The sequence below is a fragment of the Poeciliopsis prolifica genome, unplaced genomic scaffold (assembly GCF_027474105.1).
Source record: "Poeciliopsis prolifica strain line A6 unplaced genomic scaffold, Auburn_PproV2 SCAFFOLD019, whole genome shotgun sequence".
NCBI classification, from domain to species: domain Eukaryota; kingdom Metazoa; phylum Chordata; class Actinopteri; order Cyprinodontiformes; family Poeciliidae; genus Poeciliopsis; species Poeciliopsis prolifica.
This window is the reverse complement of record NW_026562394.1, coordinates 8,478,956-8,494,515: the sequence shown is the minus strand read 5'-3', so window position 1 is coordinate 8,494,515 and position 15,560 is coordinate 8,478,956. Positions and strand designations below refer to the sequence as shown.

At 41.9% G+C, this 15,560-nt stretch overlaps 1 protein-coding gene across 5 annotated transcripts in view; it reads left to right on the top strand.

Annotated features, from left to right (window-relative positions):
* Nucleotides 1-15,560, top strand: part of atp2a3 (ATPase sarcoplasmic/endoplasmic reticulum Ca2+ transporting 3) — a 79,160-nt gene extending 63,600 nt beyond the window's left edge. For 4 of the 5 annotated variants that reach the window (XM_055043485.1, XM_055043482.1, XM_055043483.1 and 1 more), the window contains exons 14-24: nucleotides 1,379-1,510; nucleotides 4,624-4,740; nucleotides 4,986-5,204; nucleotides 5,684-6,019; nucleotides 7,934-8,154; nucleotides 8,311-8,513; nucleotides 8,609-8,694; nucleotides 8,806-8,939; nucleotides 9,916-10,033; nucleotides 10,886-11,003; nucleotides 11,320-15,560. In XM_055043485.1, coding sequence (XP_054899460.1) covers nucleotides 1,379-1,510; nucleotides 4,624-4,740; nucleotides 4,986-5,204; nucleotides 5,684-6,019; nucleotides 7,934-8,154; nucleotides 8,311-8,513; nucleotides 8,609-8,694; nucleotides 8,806-8,939; nucleotides 9,916-10,033; nucleotides 10,886-11,003; nucleotides 11,320-11,363 — 1,728 coding nt within the window. In that variant the 3' untranslated portion in view covers nucleotides 11,364-15,560. Of the gene's footprint in view, nucleotides 1-1,378; nucleotides 1,511-4,623; nucleotides 4,741-4,985; nucleotides 5,205-5,683; nucleotides 6,020-7,933; nucleotides 8,155-8,310; nucleotides 8,514-8,608; nucleotides 8,695-8,805; nucleotides 8,940-9,915; nucleotides 10,034-10,885; nucleotides 11,004-11,164; nucleotides 11,196-11,319 lie in introns of all 5 variants that reach the window. The other variant, XM_055043486.1, reaches the window with a different exon arrangement.

Sequence of the window (15,560 nt, the reverse complement as noted above, 5' to 3'; positions counted from 1 at the left end):
GGCAGATCAGAGAAACCATATACCAAGATGTTACTTGGCACTGTCCATGGCTATAAAATAAAAACTCTAAAAGAACTGCAAACGCATCAAGACAAAGCTGCCTTACTGAGCACCGATCAGAGAAGTGGAGTGATGAAGTTTAGGACGGAGAAAACCTGAGTGGCTTCGAAAGGCGTGATATTTGAAGGTTAATTCACCTTCTTGTGATCATAAACATACAGCCAGAGCTGCAATGTGTTAGTGTCTTAGTAGTTTTTTGTTTATTTTTGTGGCTGATGAGCCTGACCTGCCAATTTTGCTTTTTGGCAAATAATTAATTTTTTTATTTTTGCCTGAGAAATCGCTAAATATAATGACAAAGTTGCTAATTTGGCAACAGTGGCCTGACCGTTGTTAACCACACCTGCTCTCACCACAGAGCAAAAGAGGACAACGGCTGATTTTCAGATCATTTCAAATGTAGATAAGATTTAAAAAAAATTTTTTAAATATTTTTTTTTTACATTCAGTCATCACCGGATTATTTTCCCAAACTTAAGGAAATCAGGTCCGATTTATTTGTCTGGTCAATTTCTCGGTGCAGGAATATTTGTGTTACAATGGCTCAAAGTCCAGACTAAATACACGGATGATCTCGGCGATTTAACGGTGAAATAGAAGCAAAAGTTTCAACCTGGCAGAGTCGTACCCCAAACTTGCTGTCCATCATTTTCCTTCCACCCCACAGTGCTGAAGCAGTCCTTGGTTGTTTTTGAAGCAACGCAAATAAAAGTTTTAAGGGTTCTGAATTCTTCCCTAGATTTCCCTCTTCCACATCCAGTGTTGCGAGAGGGTAATTTTCTTACTTGGAAAATACCGGCCACTTTCTTATACGAGCATTTTGTTCCTCCGAGCTAATTTTACTCTCGCGTATCGTCTTCTCCCTGGTCCGCATTGTTTTTCTCACCTCTTTGTCAACACCACGTTATCATGGTAACCACGCTGAGTGGGGAGGCCAGGGACAAAGCGGTTCTCATCTTGTTCTCATCCCCTCGAGATTTCAGTTTTCAGAAATAGCCTCTTTGCCACCAGTTTGGCTCATTTCTGAAAGAGACGCTAAGACGCGCGTGCTGACACATGTGAGGACAGAGGAGCAAGACGAGGAGGAGGAAGATGAGAGTAGTAGAGAGAAACGAGGAGTTTTGTTGCCTCTCACGCAGATAAATGATGCGTGCTGTTTACCGTTAGTGCCTCGTCTCAGCCAGCAAAACCAAAACAAGACGGATATGCTCACAGGGTATTTGCTTTAGGGTCATCGTTGACTAAATGTTTGTTGACATGAAGCATATGACTGTTTCCTGTGATTGTTGAAATTTAAAGCAAGTCTGTCCTCTTGCAGAGTAAAGGGGTTTATGAGAAGGTGGGGGAGGCCACCGAGACGGCCCTCACCACGCTGGTGGAGAAGATGAACGTCTTTAAGACCGACCTGTCAGGACTCACCAAGGTGGAGCGCGCCGGCGCCTGCAACTCGGTAAGCCCGCTAAGATTTCCCTCGGCATCTCATTCGACACTGGTGACCTTGGGCTTTTTTACTTTTTGAGCATTGGGTTCAGGTTTAGATGTCAGGGTATACAGGGCTTTTAAAAGGTTGCTGTTTCTAAACAGTTAAAAGTTGATCTAACCTTTTCTGCATTTTAAAGTGGGGGGGGGGTCTCAATGTAACTTTCTCACTTCTGATGCAATACCGATACTGACCCAACACAATATCATCTCAAATCATATGTACTTTTATTATTTATTTTGTTGTGTGGAATGTTAAAATAGACTTGATCATGTGATATTGCTCAAATAGAGAGCAATACTTATAACTGATATAAGTACATTGAGTTTGCATGTGGGATGCAAGTGATGTTTGATAGAAAAGTGGGCCGGACTAATTGCTGGAGTCCGACCCACGAAGTGCTTCGATCCAACTGCTTATATTAAAGATTTTAGATGTGAGTCGATAGAATTCGGTGTTTGTTTTTTGGCTGTTATTTTCCCTCATAATTGGGCCTGTCACAATAAGCAAGAAATTAAGTAATCGCACGGTAAATGAAAGCAAACTCAATCATTTTTATTTGCATGATTTATTATTATTTTTTTTTCTTTCTACCAAAAACTGGATGACAAAAGTCTTCAGTCTGGTGTTCTGGTCTCAACTAGCCCTTTGTTTGGAAGGACAATTTTGTTTACAGAGCCTTCATAACTTATTTAATTTGTTGTTCCTGTTGTTTTATTTCTGAATATTTTAAATGTCTTCCAGGTTCAGTGTTAAATGTTTGCAGAATTTAAATTTTTTTTGACCTTTAACAATGTGTTTATTACCATTAGTGGAAAATGGTCTCTAAACAACAATATTATCATTTATTGCACTAACTTCTGCAATAAGTTGCAATAAGTTTTGCTGGATGACAATTTGTCAGAATTTGTTACCCCGACAGATCGACTTATGGTGTCCTTTCCTCATAATGCGCCTGTCCCTCCTGCAGCAAAACAACCCCAAAACCTAATGCTCCCACTGCTGTACTTTAGTGTTATGGACTTTTATTTCTGTCTCTTCAATCTTCAGGTAGAACATGCTAAATAAAACTCCTGATATTCTAGCGAGGTTGTCATGTTTTACTGCAAGCCTTCCATCGTTATTATGATAATAAACCAAGACTATCACATGTCACTTCTTGTTTCTTTTGCTTTATCGCTTCATGCTATTAGAGAGACTGTTATAAACAGGATGTTGATCTTGCTAACTGTCCAGTCGCAGCTGCTGAAGCCTCTTCCCTGTGCAGGCCTGGTTATTTCTCCTCAGTTTTCATTCTGACATCCACAGCAACACCAGTTTGTGAGGCTGTGATTCATCTGCTTGGCGTTTTAAAGTCACCTATCCGCTCTAACGGTGCTCTCCTCTGCATATTTATTTCAGATCATGCTTTACATTTGGGTATTGTTTAACCATGGGTGGATAACTAAAGACTGAAGTCATCAGGTTGCTTTCTCCTCACACAAAGACTCGTTAATGAAGCACGTTGTTGTCACTTGACACATGTTTGACTTCAGGGCGTGTTGGCGATCGTTTGCTTATGACTTAGGACAAATTGCCTGTGAAAACATCTCCCAGCTGCTTTCCTCCTGTAGTAGTTTAAGTTCATCACGTGGGAATGGTCACAGGGTCCTGCTGTGTGAACGATTAACAGACTGATGAGCCGGTGATGCTGCTTCATTCTCGTTAAGGCACCGTGGCGATCGACGAACGGCGTAAGCGCTCCAATGAGAAGAAAAGTCAGATCTAGTATTAGGGAGGCGTGTTTTTTATTTTTTATTTTGTAATTTCCAAACAAACTTCCTGCAATCAAGCGATGTCTTAATAAAATTGACTGAAATGGGGTTTTTTTTTAGGCTTCTGACAGAAAGAAACAAAAAGGAGCTCAGATAAACATCCAGTTGTTGATGTGATGTAGCGGCAGGTTACAGGATCCAGTTCATCACCTGCAGTGATCTAGAGGGTCTGTAATCCGCTCAGCCTCAACAGGCTCGTCGAAACAGGATCGTAACTAGAAGGACCCCTGCTGGTAGGACAAGGCATCACAATGCAGGCTGAGGCAAAAGATGCCTTGCAGAAGTGTTCATTTTGGGGTTGAAACAATCGATTATTTAAATAATTGTCAACTAATTTAGCCATTGATTAACTGGAATAAGCTCAAAGAAAAGCCATTCGCTGAAAGAAGAATATGTTCAGAGCATAATTTAAGTCAAAACCGTATAAAAGAATATATATTTTGCATTTATAGAGAAATCTTTTTTTCTGTAAATAAGTTCCACCAAGAGCTCCTCAAGTGGCATAGTTTTTGCTTCACCTGGTCAACATTCTGTTAAAAAAAAAGTAAACTCTCCTATTAAGCACTGCTTGCTTTTCAATTATAAATGGAAACCTAGTCAACAGATCAGCCTTACACTGAACTGATGTTCAGTCGAGCAGAAAACGTCTCAGCTTTTCACATGTTGATGTTAGAAGTATTTTTTCAGCAGCAGAACTCCCCACACAATCCTTTGCAGTAAAGGTCTGTATTGCATTTTAGTCAATAAAACGTATATTTTGTTATTCAATAAAGAAATTTGACTATTTGTTTATTTGCCTTTTCTAATATATTCATAATATTGTAAAGAAGAAATAAAATGTTGTTACAAAAAACCCTGCAGAATGTTGCAACTTTTTTACTCTGATTAATCGTTATGATACTCGATTACTACAGTAATCGTTAGTTGGAGCCCTAGTTCATATCGCTCACATAGATTTTGGTTAGTAAAATGATTTAATGACAGTTTGAGTTGGTCAAATGCATAAAAACCCAATAAAATACAGAACATAGCAGTCTGCAGAATAATTAACATTGAACTGCGGTGTTTCCAGCTGTCCTTTCTGATGATCCTCAGTCAGATTTGAGGATCTCAGAGTGAGATTCGACTGTCCCTTGTGAAGAAGCTCAGCTTTGGCTCTCAAGCTACTAACCTGACTGATCCTTATACCTGCTCAGCTCGCCCTCTGACTCTTTCTTCTTCTTCTTAAGTTTTGTTTCACTTTCCTCCATCCTCTGTTGTCACCGTCAGGTAATCAGGCAGCTGATGAAGAAGGAGTTCACTCTGGAGTTCTCCCGCGATCGCAAGTCCATGTCCGTCTACTGCACTCCTGTCAAAGCAGGCGCCCAGAGCAAGATGTTTGTTAAGGTATGGGAACAGAAGCATAGTGTGTGTGTATATGTTCTCAGGTATAATTTAGACTACAAAAGTTTCCGTCTGACTGTCACAACAATTGTCCACACTGAGAACACACTGAGAACAAAAAATATTCTCAATTGGATAAAGTCTCTAATTCTGTTGGTGCTTAAAAATGTGTTTTTATACGGAGCATAAAAATCTCTTATGTTTTGTTTGTTTAAATTGTTGCTGACTTTATTTTTTCCCCGTCACAGGGTGCTCCTGAAAGCGTGATGGAGAGGTGCGACCACCTGCGTGTGGGAACGACGAAGGTCGCCATGACGCCAGCCCTGCGCGAGCAGCTGATGTGTAAGATCAGGGAGTGGGGGACGGGTAAGGACACCCTGCGCTGCCTCGCTCTGGCCACCCACGACACGCCGCCGCGCAGAGAGGACATGGACCTGGAGAACTCCAGCAAGTTCGCACAGTACGAGGTACGTGGAGGGGCTGCGCTCGCGGTCACATGATGGCACAGGCTCATAATTCAGTCTGATACAAATATTTTAGAGCCTTTTAGTCCTATTAAAAGTTGGAAATAACTTTGATTATAGGACACAGGCAAATTGCTACCTGGTTAGCAGCTGATTTCATGCTAGCTGTTTCTGCTGCTACCAGTTCCTCAGGATCTGTGGTTCTGTAGAACCTGGTCGTCTCACTTAATTCCAGGTTTGGCTTAAGAACCGTAAAAATTCAAGTTTCCTGAAAACTCTCTAATTGTCTGGAATGTAAGAACTGAAGTATGTTTCATGCCCAGATAAGTATAAAAATGCTCAGTTTAATTAACATTTGAGTGCAATATGGAAGAACGTTTATTGGCTTCCTTCTTTATGCTTTAATCATTCGTCCCTCTGGTTTTCCAACTGTCCATCCAGTGAAAGTCCCGTCAGCCTCTCCTTTCTCTCCCTCCTTTCAGATGGGCCTGACGTTCATCGGCTGCGTTGGCATGCTGGACCCGCCCAGGAAGGAGGTGATCGGCTCGGTGAAGCTGTGCAACGAGGCCGGCATCCGCGTCATCATGATCACGGGAGACAACAAAGGCACGGCCGTGGCCATCTGCAGACGCATCGGCATCTTCGGCGAGGAGGAGGACGTGAAGGGGAAGGCGTACACGGGCCGCGAGTTCGACGACCTGACGACCGAGGAGCAGAGAGAGGCGGTGAAACGCGCCCGGTGCTTCGCCCGCGTCGAGCCAGCGCACAAGTCCAAAATAGTTGGATACCTGCAGTCGTTTGACGAGATCACAGCCATGGTGAGAAGATACCAGGCGACGAGGCTTACAAATGAAATCGCTGATTTTTTTCACACAATCTATTTTCTGTTGTTTTTTTTTTGTTTTTCGCTTTCCTCAAAAGAAATTACAGAGGACAGAAAATATTTCCAAATGGTGGCTTTTATTTCAGTCATTACTTCTGTGAGTTGGACGACAAAGAATCTTGGACTTTTTAAATGATGAGCGTAAAGTCATAATGATAGCTGGATAAAGACATAACTTTACCAGAAAGAAGTCACAAAATAACAAGAAAACATTTTTTCAACGATGAAAAAAGTTCAGTTATTACAACATTTCAACAATAAATTATTGTTGGATTATTAACAGTTATTGCAACGAAGAGTAATATTATTATTTTCACACCATTTTCAAGCAATATTTTTAATAATGGTATCATAACGCAAGTTCGTCCCCTCAGAGACCAATAAACTTAAATTTTCTGAAAAATACCACACATTATAAATAAATAAAACACACCTAAAAAGAGTAAACAGAACAGAAAAACCACTTGCAACAACAATAAAAAAGACGGATTATGATGTTTCTGTAAACAAAATTGTCCATCAAAAAATGTTAGTAGTAACAACGGAAATTAATTTATCGTACCACTAATTTCTTAATTGTGACAGGCTTGATGAAATGCATAGCTTCCTCATTTAAGTCTTTTGTTATTTATCATGATGTTAAATCATCACATTATTCTGGTAGTATCTCAACTCTGTCCTCATAATGTAAGCAAAATAAATTATGACAAAAGTGTGTGCCGTCTGTGTAACGAACATCTGGACGGCGGAGGAGAAGCGGCCGTGTTCCCGGTCTCTCTGAGGCGGCTCCCTCAGACGGCGCCATCAATATCTGTCACTCGCTCCGCCGCTCCCTGTCTGACACCCGCCTCAGACGAGAGGCCGATCCTCAGGGAAGGCGGCGAGGCAACAGTATCACCACTTAGCTGTCAGATGTTGTCCAGTTCTCCTATAAATCCAGAACTGCTCTCAAGGCCCTGCCACTGCGGACGGATCCGACTCGCGTAAAGATCTGATCTTAATCGAGGCGGCGTTGTTAACTTCTTCCGTTTGAATGCGAGTTTTCTCCCCTTTTAAATACCTTGTTTGCAGTTAATCTTGTTTATTTTCTACTGCAATTATTTTAGTACATTTGAAATGAGACAGAAGTAACCTTTCAGCCTTTCAGATAAATACTCTTGTTTTACGTCAAAAATATAGTTTTTAAAAAGTGCCACTTTCACTGGCAGATATTTTTTGTGTTTTAAGTGAAAAAAATCTCAGTAAAATAAATTTTTTCAAGAAAATCTGTACTCAAGAACTATTAAATTAATACAATTGTATTTATCTTGCTGGTAAGTCACTTTTAACTCGTCTTATATCCTGTAGGGATGCACCGATTGGGCCGATATCGACATACAGTATAAATATTGCTGTTATGTACTTTAACTGATATTTTAAAGATATTGCAGATACATATTTTACCGCCCTTTCAACACCTGGAAAAAAAATCACACAACTGCTTTTCTGCTCCAGTTAAACTCCCCACAATCCTTTGCTGCGTCCCTGTCACATGACTAAACAAATGTCACATGACCGACCTTCTTTCCTGCTCCTCCAGAAACAAATGGCACCAAAATGGAAATATCAGTTGTTATCGACCCAGTTTTATTTATTGCACCAACACATTAAAAAACATTACTAATATTGGCCGATACCAATCTTAGTGCCGATATATTATGAGTCTCTTGTTTTTAATTCAAATATTTTAATACACTTGACGTTAGGTGAACAATACTTGATAAGAGTTTGTGTTTTGTAGCAAAAAAAAAAAAAAATTCCCCCCAATTTAGAGTGTCTTGTGTTATGTAACAAATTGCGTTTCTCTCAGACGGGAGACGGCGTGAACGACGCCCCGGCCCTGAAGAAGGCAGAGATCGGCATCGCCATGGGCTCCGGCACGGCAGTGGCCAAGTCTGCGTCTGAGATGGTGCTGTCCGACGATAACTTCTCCACCATCGTGGCTGCGGTGGAGGAAGGCCGGGCCATCTACAACAACATGAAGCAGTTCATCAGATACCTCATCTCCTCCAACGTGGGAGAAGTCGTGTGGTGAGGCTGAAACCTGGAAACTCCACGTAGGACTCGGCGCCAAATTGTTTTCCGGCAATAGCGTCCAGAGAGGGACGGCGTTTGTTTTTAAGCCCTACCTTCACGTGAGGCCGTCTCCGTGTCCCGGTCCTCGCCTGACCTGCTTTGTCTCCGCAGCATCTTCCTGACGGCCATCCTGGGTCTCCCCGAAGCGCTGATCCCCGTCCAGCTGCTGTGGGTGAATCTGGTGACGGACGGACTTCCTGCCACCGCCCTGGGCTTCAACCCCCCAGACCTGGACATCATGGACAAACCGCCCCGTAACCCAAAGGAGCCGCTCATCTCTGGCTGGCTCTTCTTCAGATACCTCGCCATCGGAGGTAGCGTTACGTCCGAGACCATGAAAAATGGATTCATACGGCTCATTTTATTGCACTAGTTTTATTTTTAACTTTGATTTCATATTTTCCTTTAGGATATGTGGGCCTTGGAACAGTGAGCGCAGCCACATGGTGGTATCTGTTCGATGAAGAGGGCCCACAGGTGTCTTTCTACCAGCTGGTGAGCTCAGCCTGTCTTTACACGTTTTCGCCCGTTGCAGCAAACCTCTGACCTCTGAATCTAAAGCCCTGTCTTCCCATTGAACCTCTTTTCTCCTCCCTTCCCACACAGCGACACTTCATGCAGTGCACAGAGGACAACCCGATGTTCAAGGACATCGACTGCGAGGTGTTCGAATCCCGCTACCCCACCACCATGGCGCTGTCGGTGCTGGTCACCATCGAAATGTTCAACTCCCTCAACAGGTCAGCGGCTGTCTGATGTGGAGGCCGAGCAGACGGGCGCTGAATGTCAGGGCTGTCAGGTTTTTATTAAAGGGATCAGACTCGGTTATCCAGCGCCACAACGAGCCCTTTGAAGGAGGGATTCGGTTACAGTGTCATTAACAAGCTCTGTACTGCTTCTCCTTATAAAAACTGATGTTACTTAACTTAAGAAAAGGAAGATAGATGGATTTTTGGAGGGAGGACTGATCAGATTAAATCCTTAAATTTAATCTGATCAGTTTTGGCCCATTTTTTCTCATTCTTGGACCAATCTTATCATTGCGGCCTTATAATGTCTTAAATTTGTCTAAGAAAGTTAATTTGGCTTTAAATATATCAGTCACAAGTCTTAATTTTTATAGTGAAGATATATATCTTTAAAATAAGTAAAACATTTGATTTTCTTTTGAAGATTTTTAGATGTGCATAGATAAATTTAAGATAACAGGTCTTAAATTTGATTCAAAAGTTGCATATTTGAGTTGGTGAAACCTGCAGAAACCCTGATTAACATTGCTGTTATAGCCAAGAAGTGATATTTACCCATTCGAGACAGTGAACCAAACAAATACCACCTGGGTAGCCCTCTCTTCCCCTCATGAATCACACACAAACAGCAGCAAGACCAAAATAATTACTAATGTTGGCCCATTTTATCTCGGACCAATATCGACATGGGGAAAAATTTACCAATACCTGCATTATAAAGGCTGATATCTTGTGCTTTCCTATCAATAATCATGATTATTACCTTGCAGTATAACTGTAAAAGTAAATTATGAAACATTTTACTTTTTTTTTTTTTTTTTTACTACCGTTTGAAGCTAACCGTTAGCTTCAAGTTAGCTGTTTTGTGGAGAACAAAGAAGTGACTGCAGAACCGCTACTCGTAGTTGTGCGTGTTGCCTCTCAGAACGATGTTGGCTCATTTTTTTTTTTTTTCCTGTCTTGGCAGTTTGTCTGAGAACCAGTCCCTGCTCAGGATGCCTCCCTGGGTCAATATTTGGCTGCTGGGAGCCATCATCCTGTCTCTGTCCCTCCACTTCCTGATCCTGTACGTCGAGCCTCTGCCGGTGAGTACTCAGGACGCCTGCTGAGGTCCAGTTACGGACTCCGCTTCGTTGTGATGCGACTATCGAGTGAAGAAGTGGAAGGGGAGGCGTGAAACTCTGAATTTTAATTCCATGAACCATTAACTGATTGGAGCAGAAATCATAGGGAAATCATTCGTACATTTCTAAGAACAGAGTTATTCTGAAAAGTGTGTTTAACTGTTGATCCTTATCTACCTTTAAAAAAAACATCTGGGAAAGAACATCCATGTTTTGTTAATTCTGCGTCTTTTTCAAACGGATAGCTTCAATTTTTCTGGTTAAGAACAAATTTGTTATTAAATGGTTTTTAAAAGGTTTTGTTGGCCCTAGTGGCCTTTATTTCATAATGAATTGACAGCAAAGTGGGTAATGAGAGAGAGGGAAGGCATGCGGCAAAGGTCACCAGGCCGGGAATCGAACCAGCGACAGCCGCATTGAGGACTAAGGCCTCCATATGTGGGTTGTGCTCAATCCCTGCGCCACCACAGCATTATTAAACATCAAAAATTGACCAACAAAGCTATTAAATATTTTGAGGTCTAGTAGTGGTGGCCATTTATCATATGGTTTATCAGTTTTTGGGATAAATTTAATACTATGACTAGAATCTGAGTTTGCCAATGTAGTCCAGTTAATGATGTTTAAAACTGTCTGAATTGGTTTTACGCAGTTACCTTAAAAAAAAAAGGATTAAATGGTTCTGACCATCACTTTTATTGTTATCACAACAATTCCAAAAAATATTGTGATAAAAAAAAAGTCCCCGTCATTCAGCTGCAGGTCATTCAGATGGTTTTTAATATTTCTGAATGGGTTTTCTTTGCCCCTCAGCTGATCTTCCAGGTGACCCCTTTGCGCTGGTCCCAGTGGATTGTGGTCCTAAAGATTTCCATCCCCGTCATCCTCCTGGACGAAGCTCTGAAATATATTTCCAGGAACCATTTAGAAGGTAAGCTGGGGTCAAAGTGGAGAAAAACCCTCTTCGTGAATTTCAGTTATTGTTAAACGGGTTCGGTTTTGTTCCTTTTTTTCTCTAATGCTCAGCAGCTTTTTCCACATTTCTGATCTTATTTTTTCCTTCTTCTGTTTTTTCCCTGCTTTCCGTATCAGCATAACTTTTAATCTCACCTTCTGAGAAAAGGTACCGCAGCGTTTTTTCTTCCTTCCTCTCTTTCTTCTCTGCTTTAGAACCGGACCAACATAAACAGTCCATTTCATTCTCTAAACCATGTTTTCTTTCCTTTTTTTGTGCGTTTCCCCGGCAGATGACGAGGAGAAGAAATATCGGCGGAGATGGCAGCAGAACTAAGACCTCTCCCTTGTCGCAATCGCATAGTTAGACACACACACACACAGCTACACTCTTCCTTTATATGAGCTAGGAACCTGTTCTCTCCCCGGCCCTCGTTCCCGTCTCCCCCCCACCTGCATGTCCAAACACGGCGCCGCTGAAAAACGACCTGAGAGAAACGGAGAGAGGGTTTATGTTCCGGCTCGGTACGAGTGTTTAGGGGGTTGCGTGTGTCTGAGTGTGTGTTTGCAGATGCACGACTTTTCTTTTTTGGCTGCGAGGATGAGAAACGACTGCAGAAAAAAAGAAAAGAAAGAGGATAAAACGGCCTTGGGCTTCTTAACACCATTTCTGCTCATTTGCTCTTTTTCACTGCACAGTACAGAGAAATGGTCTTGAGGGAGGGCGGGGGAGGTTTTGAGGGGGGCTTCATACTGATTCAACACAGAGTCTGAAAGAGAGGCGGAGGAGGAGAGACTGTACACATAAAGAGAGAAAAGACGAGGAGAGGCGGGACCTGGAGGCTGAGTGTGCGTGGGAGAGCCACCGCGTTCTTGTCCCGCAGCCTGCCGCTGCCACCACCCACACAGCTGCAGGAGCCCGGTCTCATCAGAACAACTCGCAGTTCGTCTTCGCCGTTTGTGTTTACACTTCCAGCAATCTCTCTCTCTCTCTTTCTTTCTTACACTCTTGTTTGAGGAGGCAGCTTTGAGCCTCAGGTTGGGGTCCATTTTTGGGTGGGTGGGGTTGGGGGTCAAAGGTGTGAATAGCTTTATGCTGCTTTAGCTGCTTCTATCAGCTCTTGACTCGAGGAGCTGAGGTCAGCCGACGCGCCGGGCAAAACGGAACGATCCCCAGCGAAGCTAAATTTAAAAATTACAAATCCTGGCCTTAAATCTGCCTCATTAAAATCATCCACACGCCGTCCGTCTGTCCGTAAACGTTTTCAGCAGCACAGCTACCAAACTGACTCTTCGACATTAAGAACAGGAAGAAATAGAGCAAAGGAGCTAAATGTGCTAGCCTTTGATATCGATCAGCTTTAGCGTAGCTGAAGATGCACTAATCAGACTTTTGTGCCGGATGTTTGACGTCTGGGTTTGTTTGTAAAGCTTTACCTACCTTAGCCTAAATTTACCAGTTCCAATTTCTGTTCATCGCAAAGATACAGGGTCTTTCTTTCTAGCTAACTTCATTCCGGTTCATATTAGAAATGGAGGAGACATCACACAACAAATAAGAGAGCACTGACTTCAGGTGTTTTAAAACAAAGACAAACTCAATACAGGGCTAACATTTTCCATATTCTGTTAGCGTAGCTAGCTTGTGTGTGTTTTAGAGAATCTGAACTGTGACGTCCAAAGTTCTGTATCTTCCATAACAGCCAAAAGTGGAAAGCAAAGCAAATATAAAAACTGAGAAACTTCAACATATTTTGCGTTTCATTCAGGATTCTTGTTTTCTGCTGAAAGTTTTGCTCTCGAATTGACATTTTTGAATTTCCAACAAGACTGGCTTGTGTGTGTAGGATGACAATTGGGCAATTTCAGTCATTTTCTCCTCATCTGTAGTTTAAGTGAACAAATAACTCTGCAGACGATCATAAGTTGTAAAAAAAAAAAACTCATCAAAGAGATAAAACTTTAACGTTTTGTTATAAGCTTTCTGCTCTGCAGCTTTCTTGAGGTAAATTCGTCTCATGTGAAAAAAATCAGAATAATCTCCATTTTTTGAGTTAAACTGATTGAATGTCTCCATTTTGCACTATGTGAAGTGTCCGTGTCTTGTGAAGCCCACTGCACATCCAAAATAAAGATGTGGCCCTCATGAATGTGTCGCCGTGGAGCTTTTCCTCCGTCCTCGGTGTGAGCGAACGAACGTTCGTTCGCCCCGTTCGCGTTCTGCTTCCTCAGCTCCGCTCGCTCTCAGCGCTTTCGCAGTTTACTCAAAGTTAAAAAAACAACAACAAAAAACATAAAGACTAGACAATGTATTTGACTGAATGAACCCACGTGGAAGGGGAGCGGGGTTTGAATGTGTGTGTTCAAGTCTTTGCAGGAGTTTTGTTTTGGGGACAGAGAGTCTCTGTGCTCTGTGGGTGGCGCTGTTTCTCAGTGGGGGGTCTTGTTTCTTTAAGGTAAAGAACACACATTTAAAAACTAGAATTTCAGGTTGCTGGTTGAGAACCCAACCACACGGCGTCGGGTCCCCGGTTTTGATCACACTTCAACATCACTGAACAGAGTACTTTAGGCCGAGTTTATCTGTGTCCTTTTAAATGAGACAAAACTTACTTACAAGTAAATTTTCAACATAGAATTCTGTTTCAAGTCATTGGTTAATATTGATGAAAAAGTGTGAGTAAAATAATAACTAGTACTTTTTCAACAATATCAAGGTAATATTGACTTGTAATTATTCTTATGTCTTGCTTTTTTTGTCTTATTTCAAGTGTACCAAGATATTCGTACTACAAACTACATCAAAAATACTTCAGTCTCTGTAACAAATAAATTAAAAAGATGCTCTTTTCTTGGTCACGACATTTTTGGTGAATTTGACATTGTGAAGCTCTGCTGGGATGAAATCTTTCTTGTGTAACTAAACTGACCCGGTTGGACTCGGCGTAGTGTGTGTGGATCCTTTTCTTTTTCTCTTCGTTGTTGCTTCCGGTCGTGAACCTGAGACACCAGTCTGCTGTTCCTCACTGTTTTGTCGCTTTTGTTTTTGTGGGGTTTTTCTTATTATCAGCTCCAGGATGTTCCCAGCTTGTCGAGTTCTTAAAACCTCTGGGACGGCCGAGCGAACTGAGTTAATAATGACGCAGCATTAAAAGGGTGAAGCGTTGCTTTAATTTCTTAGTAAAAGCCACCTTGGTTTGCCCCTAGAATGATGCGCCCTGTCCTTACCAGCGGACCATCCCACACCCACCCAGGTCACCACACTGCAAAAACTCTAAATCTTAGTCTTTTTTTTTTGTTGTTTGTTTGTTTCTATTGCAAATATCTCAGTACAATTGAAATAAGACAAAACGAACTCACAAGTAACTTTTCAGCAAGACATAGGAGCTTGTTTTAAGTCAATAAATCCTTAAAATTGATGAAAACACTAGTTCCGCTGGCAGATCATCTCACATGTAACTTGGTGTGAGGAACGTCTTTTTATAAGTGAAATAATCTGCCACTAAAACTGATACTTTTTAAAATCGACGTTCAAGAGCTATTGACTTGAAACGAGCTGCTGCGTTTTGCCGAAAAGTTACTTCTAAGTTATTTCAAATGAACTTTCCAACGCTCTAGAAACCAAACCCAAACCTCCTGGTGGGATTTAGAGTTTTTGCAGTGCAGGTCTCTCTGACACGCTGGCACTATGGGTCTCTATAGCCTGGTTATCTACTACTGAATCCTCCATTCTGTACAGGCGAGAAGAATACGATCGCATGGAACCTTGTTACTGTAACAATAACCTATACAGTATGTAATATTTAAATTTTCTGTTCTTACATCATATGTACCGCAGACAGACTTGCAAGGAAATAATTTTTTTTGGTTTCGTTTGTTTTTTTACGTCTCCGTTGAGCACATGGCTAAGGATCTGTTTTTTTTTTTTGTTGTTTTTTTTTTGTGTGTGTCCAATACAAGGTCATTTCCTCACTGTTTTTGTTTGGTCTTTACACTTACTGTCTTTTTTTCCCCCTTATTATTTTTTTGTCTTTACTGTAGAGAGAAAAAAAAAACAAGGATATGAAATTAAGATAGAGAAGAATAGTGCTTATGTTTGTTAGTGGCAATAACGTGGATCATTTCAGCGAGGGCTGTCTGGTGTGGGAACGCTCCGCCGCTGCTCGGTGTGTCTGGTTCACGCCGAGCAGCGGCGAAGTCCTGATGTTTTATGACTGTACGTTGTTGGTGAGGAGCCGGGCTCTGGAGAACCGCCGCACTCTTTGTACGCACCTCGCCGTGCGGCACTTCCGCTTTAAGGCCCGACCTTCGGTCTGAGAACCGGAAAAGGCGTCGAGAACAATCCGGCTGAGTCCCGATTTTTCCGATTGGACCGTCGAGGCGTCTCCAGAGCCCGAGTTTCACCTCTGAGAAATTGGGGGGGGGGGAAAAAAAAAAAAGGATTCTCTGTGTTGCCTTGTTAATATTAATTGTGGACACATAATTTTATAAACAACAGAGATGTGGAAATAAAGATTATTTATCTTGTTATTTA